The sequence below is a fragment of the Danio aesculapii genome, chromosome 11 (genome assembly GCF_903798145.1).
Source record: "Danio aesculapii chromosome 11, fDanAes4.1, whole genome shotgun sequence".
Lineage (NCBI taxonomy): Eukaryota > Metazoa > Chordata > Actinopteri > Cypriniformes > Danionidae > Danio > Danio aesculapii.
In genome coordinates, this window is record NC_079445.1 from 6,218,194 (window position 1) to 6,238,741 (window position 20,548).

Below are 20,548 nucleotides of genomic sequence, written 5' to 3' on the forward strand. Positions count from 1 at the left end.
AAAATATGGAGAGGATGACTTTTCTTTAAAACTACAAAGGGACAAAAACCTGGCATATTTGGGAGAATGGACTGTACTTATGCCTTAACACAGTGTAAACTGTAATCTTTATACAGTGCTCAGCATATATGAGTACACCCCTCACAAATCTATGTTTTAAATTCATAATTTAATAGAAGCTATATTATATTTGCACATATACATTAGATTAGTCAGTACTGAAGCCAAATCTGGAGCGCAATCTAACAAAATAACTTATGATAACCGTCCAAAAACTACACCCAAATTTATATGTTATAGAAAAATATTAATACAATTTTAAAAAGAGGGAAAAATCAAGAGAAGCAAACAAAATGAAAAATTTAGTTGAAATTTGTAGGTTGTAATTTTTTTTTTCAATATTTTGCTTGATGGTAACTGTATTATCTTTCAATTCTTAACTATGTTTAGTGATTAAAATATATTTTAATAAATATATCTGGTTAATAAATCTGTTTTGTTTAAATGTACCAAAATACATTGCCTATATTCACTGAGAAATGGAGAAAAATATTCATTTTCAAAATGGGCTGTACTCAGTTATTCTGAGCACTGTGTGTATTTGTTAATGTGACCTGTAAGGAAATATGTAACCAGTTGACTGTTCATTTAGGCTGCGATGTGTAACTGTATTTATTATTATTATTATTTGTTTTTTTTTTCTCCTTTTTCTTCCTTAGAAAAAAAAGAAATAAAAATAAAGTATAAATCAGTTAGCATACACCAAATGACAACTATTCTTGACAGGTTAAAGGTATAGTTCACTTAATATTGAAAATTCTGTCATCGTTTACTCAACCTACATTTATCGTGAACCTGTTTGACTTTATTCTTCTCCTGAACACAGAATACGTTATTTTGAGAAATGTTGAAACCCTTTAACCATTGACTTCCATAGTATTTGTATTTCGTAACTTCTTTTGTGTTCAACAGTAAAGGGAATCTCACAGGTTTGGAACCACTTGAGGTTGAGTAAATAGTGAGTAAGTGTTCATTTTTGGGGTGAACTAGTTGTTAAACTAAACTGACAAATGATTGATGTTAAACTGAACTGACAAAGATAAGAAAAAAGCATCAGTTAAAGCATCAACCATGGGTGTTTGCACAAGCTCTGCAATACAACACTTCAGTCAATGATGTTATATAATATTGTACTTTATATAGTAGATTGGTTTGAAGCAAACAGCTATATTCACCTTATTCTTTGCTGACCAGCGGGCGCAGCCATTTGAATCTTTTTGGCTCGAGACTTCCGGTCTCATTCACTTCCATTCATTTTTAGACGTTAAAAACTGCTCGTTATGCTGCTTGATGTTGCAAACTGATATTTTCTTATTATATTATTCTACTTGGTCTGTAAAGTAATGCAAACATTTGTTTGTAGAGCAAGTAGTTTGACCGTTTTTTTGCCGTTTGTTATTCCTAGTCATTTCTCCAATAGGGGACCTAATCGGAAGTTCTAAAACAATCGCGAAAACGGGCGCACTTCCGCATTTAAGAATAAGGTCAATAGCATTAGACACAGCAGTGTTGCTTTTAATAATGTCAGTGCTCTCAAATAGAATTAAACATAGATTTTATATCTGAACTGTAGAAATGAACTGGAAAAGATTTCAGTCATGGATGGTAGAGCGCCAGAGCACATCTAACTGTTGGTTTATTGCTCTGGACCTGTGGAAGTCTGAAGATGTTTACCAGCCAATACAAACTCCAGATAAAGCGGCTTGATTATGTTCAAAATCATGTCATAACAGTTTGAAGTAAATTGGGGAATTTAGATGTTCTTCAACCAGTGCCGGAGTGGGACTCCTACAGACTCTAATGGCAATGCAGAGTACTGCACATAGTAAACATGCACCATGACTGAAAACAAAGGTGAATAAATTAGTGTTAGTGAGGCCAGCAGGGGGCACCAAACCTGTGGTCTGTGTGGGTCCTAATGCCCTAGTATAACGGGTACTCTATACTGTGCAGTGAGCGCCTTCTTTCGGATGAGATGTTAAACTGAGGCCTTGACTTTCTGTGGTCGTTAAAAATCTCAGGATGTCCTTCGAAAAAGAGTAGGGGTTTAACCCCGGCATCCTGGCCAAATTTGCCCACTGGCCTTGTCCATTATGGCCTCCTAATCATCCTCATATCATAATTGGCTTCATCACTCCTCTCCTCTTCACCAATCGGCTGGTGTGTGGTGTGCGGTCTGGCACAATATGGCTGCCGTCGCATCATCCAGGTGGATGCTGCACACTGGTGGTGGTGAGGAGCTTCCCCCCTATGTGTAAAGCGCTTTGAGTGCCCAGAAAAGCTCTATATATATATATATATATATAAGGAATTATCATTATTATTATTATTACAAAGTAGTTTTAGTTTTCTGGCACCCAAGTGTTCGTGGAGCTTTTCATTATTACAGTTCAATCACTGCAGTCACATGGAAAGTTTTGACAGTTTTTGTTCCTTTTCTGGAACAATTCTTTGAACGTATCTCAATTTCTTTGGACTTTGAACAAATCTTAATTTGTGTTCAAAGATGAACAAAGGTCTTGGGGGGGGATTGGAAAGACATGAAGGTGAGTAATTAAAACAGAATTGTCATATTTGTATAAACTAACTCTTTAAGAATGACGACACATTTAAATGCAGTCCTCCTTTAACCTTTTTTCCTGTCTGCCTGTGTGTTTTTCATATGCAGCTCTATGAACTGGACAGTGACCCCAAAAGGAAGGAGTTTCTGGATGATCTTTTCAGTTTTATGCAGAAGAAAGGTATGTGTGAAAAAAAAAAAAAAAACTATTTCACAGCCAAAAACCTCTCTATATGGCATTTTAAAGAGCCCTTTAAGAACAGACCTGTCCGAACTCTGCACCTTATGCACTCCCATCAACACCCAGCTCATCTTTCACATCTCCTTGGTGATGTATTTATATAAAAGCGCTGCAGTGTCCTCTGTGTGTATCACACGGAAGCAGGGCTGTGGCTCCCACATTGATACGCATTATAAACTTGGGTGTGTGAACACATGTCCGTGTCATAAGCTGGCCTTGCAAATGTTGAAACATGTTTCCCATCTAAATGCATTTAAAACCTGCAGTACTGGCTATATGTTCTCTAACTCCAGATAAACCATCTCCTGATGAATGTATTAATGATGTTTGGGAAATGCTATTAGCCGGCGGTTCATTCCGCTGTGGCGACCACTAACAAACAGCGACTAAGCCAAAGGAAAATGAATGAAATTTTATTAGCCATGATTATTTATAGCACAAATGCGTATTTATGACAACCTGTCGCCAAGAGAAAAGCCTGAGATTTCCCTAATATAATATGAGAGTTTTCTTTCATTTCTAGCATATAAACCGCTCAATGCAGCTGTTTGTTTTGTGCAGGGACCCCAGTGAACAGGATTTCCCATCATGGCCAAGCAGGTGCTGGACCTCTACATGCTCTACCAGCTGGTGACAGAAAAGGGGGGGCTGGTGGAGGTCATAAATAAAAAGTTGTGGAGGGAGATCACCAAGGGCTTGAACTTGCCGACCTCCATCACCAGTGCTGCCTTCACTCTCAGAACACAGTACGTACTATTAACATCTGATGTATACTTGCACATATAGAGGCCTGGCATCTATATGGTCTTCAGTTCAAAGAATTCAACAAAAAAAATATGGGCTGCTTGTAGACTTTTCACTGTAGACGCTTGTATTTTTGTTATAATATTTTATTAAGCAGAAATTTGACAGATAGTAAGTACAAGTCATGCAAACTGAATAGTATAATCTGCTGGTTTTGAACATACTGTAATAATGAAATACAGTCATGTAAACAACTAAAACATTACCCTTAACCCCACCCAAATCGACCCCACAAAAAGAGTAAATAAAATTAAAAATAAAATAAATAAATAAATTGAAAAAGTCGGGAGGGGAAGGGGGGTGGTTTAAATCTAAAAAGAAGGGTAAGGTTTCGACAAAAGAAATCACAGGGTCCACCATAGGCGGTGCGTGTGTAAGGCTGGGGAAGGTTTAGCCTCCCCCTGGCCAGAGACCACGGAGATAGCAGCAAAGAAAAAACTGCATTGAAAACATGTAATGGGTGTAAGGCTGAATATGACTGTAATTTAATGTTAATGATTAACAGAACACTTTAGTTATTGTAAGTTTGCCAATCAAATTCAAAGTCCCCCTCCACACAAAATGGAACTGTCCAACTCCGCACTTTGCACTGATGAGCGCTGTTTATTACTGGAGTTGGCAGCAGCTTCTGAAAACGAAACAGAAAGTGCTGGCCAGCGGACTTTTCTGATTTGCTGGTCAAGGACGTAAGAAATAAAATGACAAATGAGTATTACGGGAGAGGTATAATAATATATTATTCTGGTTTCAGTATTAAATGAAATGCCTTATTTTGGTTGTTTCATTGTAACGTAGTATTCTAGCCTAGTGTAGTAATCTTGTTTTGCATTTTAATTCTGCTGTGTTTTCTACAGGGGTGTTGGAAAGTCAAGATTTTTAATTATGTTTTAATTTGTATTTTGAATAATATGAATCTAATTTAAACAAACAATTACTCACGCTAGTTAATGGCTACTGGATCACCTTTACTCTGCAATGGTTGCCTCTAATTTAATTGCCAATAACTTTACCACAGCCCGTGATAACGCAAATAAACACCCAGTTTATGTTGTTGTATTTTCATTGTCTTTTTTGTTGTGTCTAGCTTATTAAAGAAAAATAAATTCAGTATCCTAATCACAGTTTAAAAATGCTTAGTTTTATATATTAATTGCTAAATTACAAGTTCAGTTTTCGATTGGCCTCGTGGCAAAGTGAATGATTTCGGATTCTTGACACATTTTTGCAATTTATTTATTTTTGCAAAAGGGTTGGATACTCAAATGTCACTTGTTGAATAAATTACTATATTACCAGAGATCATAAATATAAGAAACTAGCTATTATACACTTAGTTTAAGAGTAGGCACTGAGGTCCACCCTATTTAGGTCCACTCATTTTCTGGCCCTTGGCTGCATATCGAAAGTGACTATAATAATTGAATGAATCTAATAAAATAATTTAATATGTGTGTTTTGTTTGATAGACGTTTGTTGATAGGAGGTGCTTTTGTTGAAAACCTCTTCTTGGTCGGTCGCCAAATCTTTTTAAATGCATTAAGGGGCAGCATATCTTAGCCTTAACCCTGGAGTTCCTGTTCACCCTCCGCCTATGAGTTTCCACATTTTATAAAATAAACTGACAGTAGTCCCTAATGACGCTTGTACTTTTCTATAATCAGGGCCCAGTGAGCCCTGTTTAGTCCCAAAATTAGTCTTCATCTGTCCTGCCCTGTTTGAACTGTGCTTAACCACCACAGTTGATTATTAAATGCATACCAAGTGTCATGTCTGTCAGATTAAGCTCATAAAACAAAGCGAATGTAGCCTGATTAACATCAATGTATGCGGGAAGAGCCAAGCTACAATCACATTATTCAGACCTGTAACCATCACATAAGGGCCATGTCTTCATCTGTGGGATTTACAATTTTGAGGTTATAGCAAATCTTCAAACATTTGTTAACAGAAATTAGTGTTTGTATACTATGGCCATGCTGAGATGAGGAAATTCCTATCAACTGCTTACCACTGAAGGTGTAGTCTTTCACATATGCTCCATTTTATAGTGTACAGGAACACAAGCACTCAACTTGTGCTCACTAGTAAGTTTATGACTGAACCAATTCTCCTAAGTTTTGAGCTATACACTATCTGGTTTATTTAAAAGGGTTAGTTCACCCAAAAATAAAAATCTGCTATTGTTTATTGACCCAGATGTTGTTATCTTCGAAATACAAATTAAGATATTTAGTTTAAATCCGAGAGCTCCCTCATCCTCCATTAATAGTTTAAACATGACGTCACACCATTAGGGGAACGTCTCTCTGGGGGCAAAAAAAATACTGTCTCCCAATAAACACCAAGTCATGGGCTGAGTGATTTCTTTTTTTTTTTTATAATTGCTGGATAATTGTTGTGCAATAAGGTTTAATGTTACTAATGCTGGCGTTCACACTACGAGCGACTCGCAGCAGCAAAGTGACTAGTGACCCTTCATTTCAACAGAGAGCGAGCAACTTCCAACGACTTCAGTTTGCACCAGCAACCGTTGGCGACAAGGTGGGCGTGTCGAACAACATGACAAAGTTGAGAATCCTTCAACTTTATGCTAATGAGGAGCATCTTTTTTGTGCGACAGCCAATACGAGCACCAGTTGGGCTCACGTGATCCTCTCTCAGCTGCTCCAGCAGCCGGTTGTATTCTTCGTGCTGTAGATCTACACAGACCAGCGTTTGCAGGACATAAACAACTACAATGACGGACAACAAACTTTTTCTTGATCATCTTCATAATTAGGCATTTATCAACTGATTCCATTTATATTTAGTGTTTTCACTGAATATGTTTACTTTCAGCAGCACGTAAACACATTCGTTCTTTGTGAATAACACCCTAAACATTACCTAAGCAACTCCAGTGTGGGAACACCCATTATCGACTTTAATCGCCACCCAGAGCAACAGGTAGCAACAATGCCGCTGCTAGTGTGAATTAGGCATAACTGACGAGGAGGCATGCCTAAACTCAGATTACTTCATAGAATGGATTTGTGGCAAACGATAGCATTGACCCATGACAATATGTGAAGAATTTAGATTCAAAAACCTCTAAGTGCCGTCTGAAGTTTCCATCAAAATGAACATGAGCAATTCCCATGCAAATGTCAACCTTGCCATAACAAAATTAAGTTTAGCCAAAATATCAAAACTTTGTGTTTTTTTAATCGAAAATAATTGTACCAGTACTTTAAAATACTCAAAAATATCTGTGTCAATGTTTTCAAACTTGAATGTTTTCACACATAAGTGCCAATTTCACAATCCGAGCTTTTTTCCTCATAAATGCAAAAGTGTAAAAATAAATAAAAGCAATAATTTTTGTTCTATAGTGAGCCGACTCTTATCCTTTGATTATCATTGTTTCTTTTGGGGTTGTGCAGTTTAATTGACCGAAATTTGCTACAAAGTATGTTGTATACTGTAAACCTGCAGACTTTTCTTGTCACTTCCATAACGCATGTTTATTTTCCTCATTTAAATATAAAACATGTTTTACAGATTGATGTTTTTCTGATCCCATAACTCTGTGGTGAATTGTTTTGGAGAAGTTAAACAGATGTTTCAATATAATGTTAACATACACTTTCTCAGTGAAGTTATGTTTTGAGATTTTACTGCAAATATCACATCCATCACGCTGGAAGTGCTCACATCTTTCTCAGCCTCAGTTATTTATGTTGAGACATTTCACTTTAAAGACCAGGAGAAGACTTATTCTTTGCCATAAAAGTTATATTACTGAATATCTGAATACATAAACACAGGAGCCTGATAAAATGCTTTTTTTAGAAGAAAATTCAGACGGCATTTAGAGGTTTTAAACTTATCAACTCTTCGTATGGTGCCTATAACTATCAGTGCATTTGTATGCTTTTTTAATACAGTTTCTATTGTAATTTGCCAATTTTTAATCTAATCTTATTAATCTAGCAAAACGAACTGACACCAAATATAAAATTACACTAACAACATCATCAATGACTAAATCGCTAATGGGGGCAACGCAGTGGCGAAGTAGGTAGTGCTGTCGCCTCACAGCAAGAAAGTCGCTGGTTCGAGCCTCGGCTGGGTCAGTTGGCGTTTCTGTGTGGAGTTTGCATGTTCTCCCTGCGTTTGCGTGGGTTTCCTCCAGGTGCTCCGGTTTTCCTCCACAGTCCAAAGACATGCGGTACAGGTGAATTGGGAAAGCTAAATTGTCCGTAGTGTATGAGTGTGAATGAGTGTGTATGTGTTTCCCAGTGATGGGTTGCAGCTGGAAGGGCATCCGCTGCATAAAACAAATGCTGGATAAGTTGGCAGTTCATTCCGCTGTGGTAACCACAGATAAATAAAGGGACTAAGCCAAAAAGAAAAATGAATGAATGAATAAATCGCTAAGGAATTTCCACAAGACCAAATGTAAACATTGCCGAATTGGAGCTCTGACAGGGACATGACCGTTTTAAAATGACTGAAAAACGGCTGCGGGGGGCACTATGTAATCACAAGTACCCACGATTTACAGTTTGGTGATCCTATCTCTGTTTTGTTCTGTTGATATGTGAGCCAAATATTCGTAGCTTGCAACAGGGTGGAAATATGATCGGATTGTGTTGTGTTTCTAATGGAGATCCCAGTGTAGTTGCCATTATAGCCTATTGTGTTTTTTTGCCCGCCAGGTGTCTGCACAGGTCACGTGACTGAAAACTATCAATAACATCAACAGTCAGGAGACTTTTAAAGTTCAGAAAGGAACCAAAACATTGTCAAAACATTAAGTGTGACTTCAATGGTACATTTTATAAGATTCTCCTAAAAAATCTGTCAAGTTCGGTGAAGGAAAAATCATGGTTTGGGGCTACATTCAGTATGGGGGGCATGTGAGAGATTTGCAGAGTGGATTGCAACATCAACAGCCTGAGGTATCAAGACGTTGTGCTGCCCATTACATTACAAAACCACAGGAGTGGCCAAATTCTTCAGCAGGATAGCGCTCCTTCTCATACTTCAGCCTCCACATCAAAGTTCCTGAAAGCAAAGAAGGTCAAAATGTTCCAGGATTGGCCAGCCCAGTCACCAGACATGAACATTATTGAGCATGTCTGGGATAAGATGGCGGAGGCATTGAGGATGAATCCAAAGAATCTTGATGAACTCTGGGGAGTCCTGCAAGAGACGCTTTCTTTGCCATTCCAGATTACTTTATTAATCAGTGATTTGAGTCATGTGAGATGTATGGATGCAGTCTTCCAAGCTCATGGGAGTCAGACACAATATTCATTCTTTTCTCCACTGCACCATGACTTAATAGAAATAATGTATAGTATATTATATAAAGCGACAAGACTTTGGTCTAAGCAAAGTCAGGCCTTACTGTCCTAATTAAATAATTAACAATCAAGGCACGATCATATTTGCTTTGGTAAAATAAGTGTAATCTAGAGGCCTTTGCCTTTCATATAAGCCACTTCTGATACCAAATCATCAACTAGAAGTCAAGTTATTATTTGTTGTTTCTAAAACTTGGAAAAGGCGACAAGACTTTTGTCAGGTAGTGTATATCTTTCCTCCCCATCAGGTTAGTGTTTACTATGGGCACTTGGGCAGTATGAGAGTCAGCAGCACAACACACAATCATCGTATGAATATATTAAACATAGAACACATCGGCGAACACCGTTGTTGTTTTTTTTTTTAAACACAAAAGTGTTCTGGGTCTAAAGAGGATTAGGGAACTCTCAGATTGAATTAAAATATCTTAATTTGTGTTACGAAGATGTCTCAGGGTTTTTGTAACAACATGAGAAGTAATTAATAACAGAATAAGGATTTTTAGGTGAACTAACACTTTAATCAAAGTTGCAAGTGTTTCTGTTCAGTTGCAAGTGTCCAACTGCTCTGTGCAAAAGATCATTTAAGATGCATGTGCAAGCTCAACAATGTATATGCTGTTAGTAAATCTGGTACAATATACATATGCTCGCTGATTATTGATTAATATCACTGCAGGGCCTGAAAGAGTAGATTGAGGCCCAATCCCAATTCTATTTATATATATTTTCTATACCCCTTCCCCTTGGCCATTAAAAACGAGTGTGTAGGGGAAGGGCTTCAAAATTTACCCTTAAGAATTGGGACCCGCACTACAGCACCTGCACACGTCATCATATATCCTCGCGATCTCTTGCTTCATATGAGATCGACGATCGAGACTGCTGTAGTTATTCCAGTTGTGCTATTTTTTTAGTAATTATCCTTCAGAAAATCACAAAAGGCATATATCATGTTATCATAACGATCTAATGTGGCAATAAGATCGTAACTGTACTGTGTATTTACACAGTGGGCCATCTAGTAATCTATGTAAACACACCAAAAAACAACAATAACATTATAGCAGACACTGTATAAGCTCATTCCCAGCAACTATGCTTTTCTGACAGGATATTCAGGTGTCATCGAGTGTCAGAATGTTGTGGGGACTGCTATACAGGAGTTATTATTATGGATTACAGATAGTGACATTTTTTTTTTTTTTAAAAGCATGACGGTAAAACACAAACGCAGTTATGAATATATTAAAACATATGCTCGTTTGTTGTAAAAATTGTGTAATAATGACAAAAAAATACTAATTTGATTACTAACTAATTTGAATAGTAATTTTAAATACTAACTTACTTCTATGTGCAGCCATGCTGCTATTGTGGCTGGTGTATTCTGGAAAATTTTCTTACCCCTTGGTTTCAGTGTGGTCCTGAAAAATCTTCGTTTCGAAGGGGTATTCACCCCTTCCCCTTAGCCCTACAACTTCAAACTAAAGAGTATTGGGACAAGGGGAAGGGCTAAGGGGTAGAATTGGGCCCAAGTCATTAATTAGCAAGAAACTAATTATGTGTTTTTTTATTTATACTGCTTTGCAGATATATGAAGTATCTGTATACTTAACGAATGTGAGAAGAGAGCTCTCAGCAACCCCCAACGAGCTGAAGGCGGCCATCGACAGCAACCGGCGAGAAGGACGTAGGCAAGGTTTTTGGCAACTCGCTCTTCACCTACTCACCCAATGGGACGCCCACCATGCTCTCCTCACCCAAACGCACCATGTCATCATTGGGCATTGCCCTGCCCCAGCAACGGAGCCTCCATCTCATCCATACAGAACATTAAAAAAGGTAAAACCTGCTTAAAGTACACTTGAAATCAAAACTATCCAAAGGATTTTTCTCACATTGCTAGTCTTGTGGTGAACAATTCATCTCTACATGTCTTTGTAACCTAAATTTGAAATCTGAAAATGCACTTCCTGTTTGTTTTCGGTTAAATTCTGAGATTAGGTCTGTCTGAGGTATTGGGCGTGGCTAACATGCTTAACCACGCCCCTCCGGTTGTCACTTTGACAGCAAACAGTAATGGTGAGGAGGTTGTTAGGTTGTAATAACTCTCCTCAAACCCTTTTACTACTCGATCTTTCTGAATGAAATACCTACTTTACTACATCCAGTGGTGTAAAGTAAAAAATTACAAATACTCAAATTACAGTAATTGAGTAGTTTTTCTCGGAAATTGTAATTTACTAAGTAGTTTTAACAATGTGTACTTTTATTTTCCCTCAAGTACATTTTTAGTGCAGTATTGGTACTTTTAACGCCACTATTTTTTTCAACCTGCAGTCACTACCTTGTTTTTTCTCGTATATGGTGATTGGCTGAGTAGAAAAATCAGTCCTGTGATTCCTGTCCAATCAAATCACATACACCCTCATTCTAAATGCAGTAAACCTTTTGGAAGCACAAAAAATGTCCAAGAAGATGCCCAAAATCTTTACACACAGTGACCCAGAGACTTTTCATAGACTGCATATCACTGATGAGAAAATGAAGGATGTCGACTGTATGATGACTGAAATCGCCAAACAGCCTTAAACAATCACTAAATGGACCAAGCAAGGAATTGAAGGAAGGACCAAAGTAATGAAGGACGAATGAAACAAATGAATGAAGGAAGAATTCAAGGAAGGACTGAAGAAACTAAGGAAGTAAGGAACGAACTAATGAATGAATGAACAAATGAAGGAAGGAAGGATTCAAGGAAGGACTGAACAAACTAAGGAAGGAACAAACGAACTAATGAATGAATGAACAAATGAAGGAAGGAAGAATTCAAGGAAGGACTGAACTAACTAAGAAAGGAACGAACGAATGAATGAACCTAATGAAGGAAGGAACAAAAATATAAATGAATGAATGAGCGAACGAATAAAGGAAGGGACCGAGCAAACAAATGAAGGACAGAACAAACAAACAATAGAATGAAGGTTAGAAGGAACAAACAAATATAGGAAGATCACTGAATGCACTACAGAATGTTACGTTTACACATCCCTGCACAAACTGCGTGTAAACACATCAACATTTTACAGTGTAATAAGTAATAATATGACGTTGGTTTAAGATGTTTGCTCGATGTTAAGTTTTGGTCACTTTCTAAAAACGACCTAAAATCAACCAAATATCAACGTCATTTGGCATCGTTATTGGACATCAAAATAACATTGTCCTTAAATGCTGGCTAGACATTGAATTTTGGTCACCATCAAATCACAACCTAAATCTAACCTAATATTAACATCTTATGGCGTTGTGTACCTGCTGGGCGATAACTAAATGCACTACAGAATGTTACGTTTACACACATGCACAAGTTACATGTAAACAACGCATCAGCTTTTCACAGCGTAATACTCACCACTACCCTACTCTTAAGTACTTTTAAAAGGGCTACTTTTTACTCATACCTTTGAGTAATATTTACAACAGATACTTTTACTCTACTTGCACTACATTTATGGGCAAGTAATGGTACTTTTACTTGAGTATTGATTTTTCAGTACTCTTTTCACCACTGACTACATCCAATCAACTCGTAGTACAAAAAACAAGCCACACCCACTATTTTTCTCATTTAATATTCCATCTCTTTAGGAACTGCATCACAATAGGAAAGAAATATTTGCAGCTTCCAGTTCATGTAGACTTTAAGGACACACAGAAATCTCCTTACATTTTGAAAACATGTTCACGTGCTCTTTGTCCACATTTGGTTTTGGTTTATTCAAATGCGGTTTGTTTTGTTTTTTCGTTGTAGAAGATGACGGGTTTCAGACGCGCCTACCTGCAGCTCTGGCCACACATTCAGTAGCTGCTGCACAGGCCGCGGCTGCTCAGGCGGCCACCATCGCACAGGTAGCAGCTCTGGAGCAGCTGCGGGATAACCTGGAGACCGGCGAGCCCCCCCGGAAAAAAAATTGCACTACCACTGGAGGAACACCAGCGGTTACTGCAGAGAGCCTTGCAGCACAATCTGATGGCCATGACCGCACAAATCCCCATGAACATCCGCATCAACAATCAAGGTAGTGACACTTTAAAGGTGCAGGACACCCTGGACTACTTTTTTAAAATGTTAACTGATTTGTGTGTGTTGAGCGTCAATTAAGACAATGTTAGGACCTGACAGCTTTAATTGTAGGGAAAACTGTGTAATTTAGAAATTTTGTCAGCTAATTTCATCTTCTCCGGGTTTAAAATCATTTTTGGGGCAAAGTCCAGTGACGTAGCACAGATCTGCTAGTGGAGTGATGACGCGTCAGTTTCTCATTATTATTCATAGCGGAGTTTTCTTATCCTATGAGAAGAGCCTGCTTCTTAATTATTCATGAGAGCACGTGCTTTCCGAAGGCAAGGCAGACCTGCCCAGCTGTGAGACCCAATGACTGGGCTCAGGTTGTATATGTTTGTTTCCATGATCCACAGGGTTTGTTGCATGTTTTCCTCGTGATTCTGTCAGGGCCGATACAGCAAAGCTGATGGTTTGCAGCAGGCATTTTTGTCGGGAGAGTTTAACGAAAACTGAAGAATGGTGGACTTTTATGGGTGTCTTTTATCAGTTGAGTTCGTTACCATTCAGACACATCGTCTATATCTGTGCTGCTTTGTTCTCCTATGTTTAAAATCCTCCAGTTTACCGGCAGGGCTAATGGTTGGAATAGACAGTGCAAGAGACCTGCTGCACTGCTATCCACTGTGTCTGCATTCAGACCCGGGGATTCCGGAGTAGAGAAGGTTATAGTGTTCATATAAACATGATTATGTTTATAATGATAGAACAAATTGTGGTTTTGTGTATATGAAATTACGAATAACAAATGTGGCAGGACATTAAATTAATTACTGTTGATTTTCTTAGATTTTCGTAGACTTGAACCGACAGAAGGGGGTTTCATGACCCTTTAACATTCTGGGCTCCAGACAGGGGATAAACCGATGTGTCAGTTGGTTTGTGGACCAATCTTCCTTTAAATCAAGGTTTGCTGAAGAAATGCAAGACGAAATACAAAGGTACAATAGACTCGATATTGCTCGGATCAAAAAACTGTGTAGCTTCCAACGTCTATAGCTGCAATCTGACCTAAAGCATACAGATAAAGTCAGAATAATTAAACCCCCTGAATTATTAGCCCCCTGTTTATTTTTTCCCCAATTTTTGTTCAAACTGTACAAACTAATGACATCATGACGTAGTACTGTCGGAAGCCAAAAGATACCAAAAGAAAAGTTTTTAAATCGAATTAATTATTAAATTGTGAATTTTAGGTAACACAATCATTATGAATTCTTATTACATTAAAATATCAATTTTCATCATGTTTTCCTTTTTAAACTAAATTATTATCACAAATGAATTATGCATAATGGGCTCTTACAATAATTGTACCTAATTGTGACAAACAGAATGAAAGTAACACTACAGTGCAATAACACTGACAAATAATGCAAATTTTATCAATATTTCAGAAACCGCATTTGAATATCAGCAGTATTGAATTCAACAAATCTTATTAAAGTTCTTTGAACATGACTTTTTAAAATTGATCAAAATTTTGGAAAATTACTTTGACAGTTTTAATGTAAATTAAGTGTAAGCGAAATGTTAAGTACATTAAGGACCTTCATGGCACTACATATGCTGGGGTGTGAGTTACAAAAGATTTAAAACTAACCGTGCTTTAAAAAGTCCTTGAAAGTTCGTTAAATCTGCTGTTCACGAAAGAATGGGAACCCTGGTTGAAACACAAAGAAGCTATTCTGAAGAAAGCTATTCTGAAGAAAACTGCTTATCATTGACTTCTATAGTAGGAAAAACAAATACTATGGAGTACAATGATACAGTTGGATTGATGGATACAGGTTTCCAGCTTTCTTCAAAATATCTTCTTTTGTGTTGAAAGAAAGAAAGAAAGTTTTATTTTACATGTAAACAATAAGTATACATGCATAGAGCTCATTAAATATGGCAAACAGAAACTCACATGCCTCAGGTGGGTTTGTTCACATGCCTCAAACAAAAACAGTAGAGCTGTCGTGTACCATGTGTAATGGAGGGCATATATAATTGGTTACACATTTATTAAATTAAATCAACAATGTAATATACTATTCATCCATAAAACTATGACATGATTGAAATTTAAGAAATGAAAAAGATGGATGGATGGATAGATAATGTAGCTAGAAAAATAACTAAAACTGATAGCTTTTTCATCTACAATGTGTAATAATTTAACGATGAATAAATGGATGGATAGATATATAGATAGATTGATGGATAGATCGATGGATAGATAAATGGATAGATGGATGGATGGATAGTTCGATAAATAGATGGATGGATAGTTTGATGGATGGATGGATGGATGGATGGATTGATGGATAGTTTGATGGATGGATAGATAGTTTGATGGATGGATGGATGGATAGATAGTTCAATGGATGGATGGATAGTTTGATGGATTGATGAATAGTTTGATAGATAGATGGATGGATAGTTTGATGGATGGATGGATGGATGGATGGATGGATAGTTCGATAGATGGATGGATATTTTGGATAGATGGATGGATGGATGGATGGATAGTTTGATAGATGGATGAATAGTTCGATAGATAGATGGATGGATAGTTCAATGGATAGATGCATAGTTCGATAGATGGATGGATGGATGGATGGATGGATGGATGGATGGATGGATGGATGGATGGATGGATGGATGGATGGATGGATAGTTTGATGGATGGATAGTTTGACAGATAGATGGATGAATAGTTCGATAGATGGATGGATGGATGGATAGTTTGATTGATAGATAGATGAATAGTTCAATGGATGGATGGATAGATAGATAGATAGTTCGATAGATGGATGGATGGATAGATGGATAGTTCGATAGATAGATGGATGGATGGATAGTTCGATAGATAGATAGATAGATAGATAGATAGATAGATAGATAGATAGATAGATAGATAGATAGATAGATAGATAGATCTACTATTTACACTGTAAAAACTTTGTTGTAGTTAAACATTATTGGAGAACATTTATAATAAATTATTATTAAAGTGGACAATCATATTTAGTCCTATACAGTGCACAGTGAAGAGTATTTTGTGCTGCACAATCATTTCAGGCACAGTTAGTCTCTACAAGTTGTGCTATTGAGTTAAATTGCGTTCTCACGGTGGTTTAATCATTTCCCATAAACCACCAAGCTGAGAAAAAAAACACCCTGTATAAAATCTATGATGTTTCAGCGAAACCTGTCTGTGGAATATCCAGATTTCAGGTTCCTGAGGTTATGAAATGAACTCAATGTCTTTTCTAGTGCATTACTATAAAACCCCTCTTACATTGCCATTCGCTGGTACTAACTATTTTGTAGGAAAGGGTGTGAAAATGTTACCACAGCTTACTGGCATGTGCTAAATGCATGATCAGTTTACAGATCAGTAGTGTGAGGTGGAGATTTCAGCAAGCGTGAGTCATTACAGCTCTCATTGTCCCACAGCAACAATTCTAGTACTGTTCTTACCAGGAGCTGTTCTGATGAATGAAGAAAGAGGATGTTTGAAGTACACTGGTTAGATCTTATCAGAATCACATTGATGTATTTACTTTAAAGGATGGTGGCGTGAATGAGCTGATTCATTAGAAGACTTGGAGGTGTTGACCTGCTTTAAACCACAAAGACAAAAAGACTAAGGCAAATAAAACTTTTTTTTCTGAGGGAATTCCCTGGCTCAGCGCAGCGTGACTTCCTTTTCTTGGTTAGAGGTGTTAAATACTACAAGTTTCACTTTACATGGTTTATTGTAAGACAAATAATAAACCTAATAAATGAGTCGTGTCGCTTCTCGTGGACTGCTTTGTTTTTAACTTTGTTAAAATAACTGTGGTGGCGCCCCCTGCTGTAAGCCAGTGCGCCTTCAGATTACAGTCTCTGAATCTGAATGCAAACAGGTGAGTAATAATGAAATGTTTGCATTTAACTAAATGTGGAAAAAGAGAAGTGCTGTAAATACCTCCCACACACACTACACGTGATAATCTTCTATTAATATATATTTGCCTCTTGGAATTGACTCCCAGGGTCATTTTTTTTACAATTACCTTAAAAGGGGACCTATTATACCCCTTCTTACAAGATGTAAAATAAGTCTCTGATGTCTTAGGAGTGTGTGTGTAAAGTTATATCTGAAAATCCTCCACAAATAATGTTTTATACCTCCTGAAGCTGCCCCTTTTAGGCTTTGATCATTATTGTGCCGTTTTGATGAAATTCAAATGAGATTGTGCTCCTAGGCCTCTTTTCAAAAGAGGGCGGAGCTACCACTGCTTATGTGTCAGCATAGTGGCCGATTCAAAAACAAGACCATATGATGGGTGGGGCTTTCTCCCTAAATGGTGAAGGTCAATCAAAAAGTACAATAGGTAACACTTTAATATAGTCTTATTAATAAATGTTGTTTAATGGATTAAAATGAGTGAGAAGAGTGAGAGAGTTCATATTAGTAAAAAAAAAGTGCTTCTGCATTTTGTTAGTTGTTAACTTAATTTAATAAAATGATTACGACTTTTATGTTTAATGTGTAATTAGGCATTACCTTAGAAATTAACATCAGCTAAGAGGATTAAATTCATTTGTGTTATTACACTGACTTTAGTTTCAATTTGCTGATGTGAAATGGATAGATGAATAGATCGATGGATGGATGGATGGATAGTAAAGGTTTGAACCTATACTGGTCTCTCGGTTCGGATACGATTATCATGCCATCGATTCGGTTCAATTCGATATCACTGTGCATCACGGTGCATTGACGATGCTTTCCATACACAGTGTTATATTTTGGGAGGTGGCAATAACAAGCTGTCTGTATAAACACACACACACAGCACCATGCTGTCTCTCATAGACAGCACCAAACAAACACGCACGCACGCACCCGCACGCACTTGCTTGCTCGCTCACTCGGGAACGATATTGTGAGACCGCCCACTCCTGTTAAAATTACACCTGAGTTACCGCCGCCTTATTTGGAAACTTATTCCCGCGCCACATGAAATCTGGAGGGGTCCCGCGACAATGCACAGGTACAGCCGCGGGAATGCAGACCTAAATCCAGAAGTATCGCTGTAACAGCCAAGAGGAAAAGAGAGGGGAGGAAAAGTTACGCCAGCAGCCAAGAGGAAAAGTCACGCCAGCAGGTGAAATGGGCCACAGAGAGAGAGAGAGAGAGAGAGAGAGAGAGAGAAAGAGAAAGAAATGGAGTTCACTTTCATTCCCTCAATCGCAGAGAAATATGTGCTTCTGCTGTAAGTGTCAGTGAAAGACTGTCCAGAAAACACACACACAGTGAAATTGTGCACAGTTTTTGCGTTTTTAAGTAGTTGGTGCCTGGAGTGTTGTAAATACCCGCGCTCACCTGCCTCACGACAGAGCGCATAAGAGATAAATGACTTCAGTACATAAAAACTGGTTATGATTATTACTGAACCGATACCGAATTGTCTGCGTCTGCATCGTATTGCATCGAAGAAACAATTAATTTTGACACCCCTCATAGATAGATAGATAGATAGATAGATAGATAGATAGATAGATAGATAGATAGATTTTGTGCTGCACAATCATTTTGTTAGTTGTTAACTTAATTTAATAAAATGATTACAACTTTTATGTTTAATGTGTTATTAGGCATTAACTTAGAAATTAACATCAGCTAAGTCATTTGTGTTATTACACTGACTTTAGTTTCAATTTACTGATGTGAAATGAAACCTTACTGTACAGAGTTAGCGAACAAAAGGCCTTTAAATAGCCACAGAATTTTCAGTGTTGAAATTTAGTTTAACATGTCAAAATGTAACGTTGAAAAATGAATCTCCTATCAAGTCCGCCAGCTTCTGCCTCTGAATGAGCGAGTTTCAGCTACTTGTACATTTAAGGTAGCGTTAAAAAAACAAACAAATTATCCGTGAAGAAACTCAACACAGATGAACATAACCTACTGCCAGCTTGCGTTTCACAAGTGTTATTGTAGAGCAACACAAACAGCACGCAGAAGTTTCAAGAGTTCCCACTTAGATATGCTTGGCGTATAAAGCAGGTTTGGCATGCTGTCCTGGGAGAGAACCCTGAGCTCGGAGATATTTGAGCCCAGGGCTCCCGCCCGGTCGATAAGCATATCAGGAGATCCGAGATCAGGTAGGTCTCGAGAGCTCCCCCTTTTAGAAAAGGGAGGAAAAGGAGGAGAAGGGGTGGAAGGGGGGATTCTTCCAAACGAAGATAAAACATTTGGGAGAAAATGATCCATTTATAGGAAACTAGGATCACTCTGATTGGATTATTACTGATTACAGATGGGTGGCCAGACGTGCTCAATCATATCACGTGCTCCTCTCGAAATTGGTTTATGAAACTTCACTTAAATGCACGACTATGAGCAAGGCATGTGCCGTGGGTCACGCTGATCACTCAACGTAAAAGTATAAACCAGCCTTAATGCAACACTCTGAAAGTTTAACTCTAATAATGATAAGATTAAATAATAAATAATTATTCACAGTAAAGTACCCATGATATCAATATTGTGAATGTCATCACGATTATTATCATGATATATCATGAATATCACCGTATATCTAACTGAGCCAAACTCTTTGTTGTCTCATCAGAAAGCAGACCAGACTCCGCCATGAACCTGACCACCAATGGCCTGAACAGCATCAGCATGTCTCTGGAGCTTAATGGAGTCGTCTACACCGGTGAGAAGCCTGTCACCATCTAAATAACATTCAATTTCTCCTTGTTTCATTTGTAACCCGTCTTCATGTTTTTCCGTCACAGGTGTCCTCTTTGCCCAGTCTGTGGCACAGACCTCATTGGGGGCATCTAACAAATCTTCTACAGGCAACAGTGGACCTCAATCAGTTCTCCACACACCTACCTCATCTTCCTCCAACAACCAGTCGCCTTAACGCCTCAGACTCTCCCTCAATGCAAACCAAAGCCAAAAAACCTCAGTAACTACAGAAGATATGCCAAAAAATAGTGCAGGAATAACTTGATGGTTCTCAACTTGAAGTACACTAGCTCAGGTCTCTTATTTACACTCTCCTTTATTCAGGAGTCAGAAGAAATATAAAATAACAACAGAGTTTATTATAAAGATAATATAAATCACATATATATATATATATATATATATATATATATATATATATATATATATATATGCAAAACCTGTGAATAATTTATTTCTCTTTCTGTGAGCACACTGTGGCGTTAACAAGGCAGCATTCTGCTTTTTAAGGTTGTTTCATCTTTGACAGATGACCGCTTTTCATCTACAAGTGAAAACCATAACAGTAGTGTTATTGTTATAATGTGTGATGCAAACAGTTTAAGGGTCTGAACTAATAATATATTATTGTAGATTTATTTTCTCTGTGTATGTATCT

General features: G+C 37.6%; 1 protein-coding gene across 1 annotated transcript in view; it reads left to right on the plus strand.

Moving 5' to 3' along the window:
* Positions 1–20,258, plus strand: part of arid3a (AT rich interactive domain 3A (BRIGHT-like)) — a 77,639-nt gene extending 57,381 nt beyond the window's left edge. Inside the window, 12 exon segments of the mRNA XM_056468663.1 lie at positions 2,729–2,801; positions 3,423–3,442; positions 3,444–3,607; positions 10,610–10,631; positions 10,633–10,662; positions 10,664–10,720; positions 10,722–10,814; positions 10,816–10,861; positions 12,834–12,985; positions 12,987–13,101; positions 19,763–19,852; positions 19,935–20,258. Coding sequence (XP_056324638.1) covers positions 2,729–2,801; positions 3,423–3,442; positions 3,444–3,607; positions 10,610–10,631; positions 10,633–10,662; positions 10,664–10,720; positions 10,722–10,814; positions 10,816–10,861; positions 12,834–12,985; positions 12,987–13,101; positions 19,763–19,852; positions 19,935–20,065 — 993 coding nt within the window. The 3' untranslated portion in view covers positions 20,066–20,258.
* Positions 20,259–20,548: the final 290 nt, after the last annotated feature.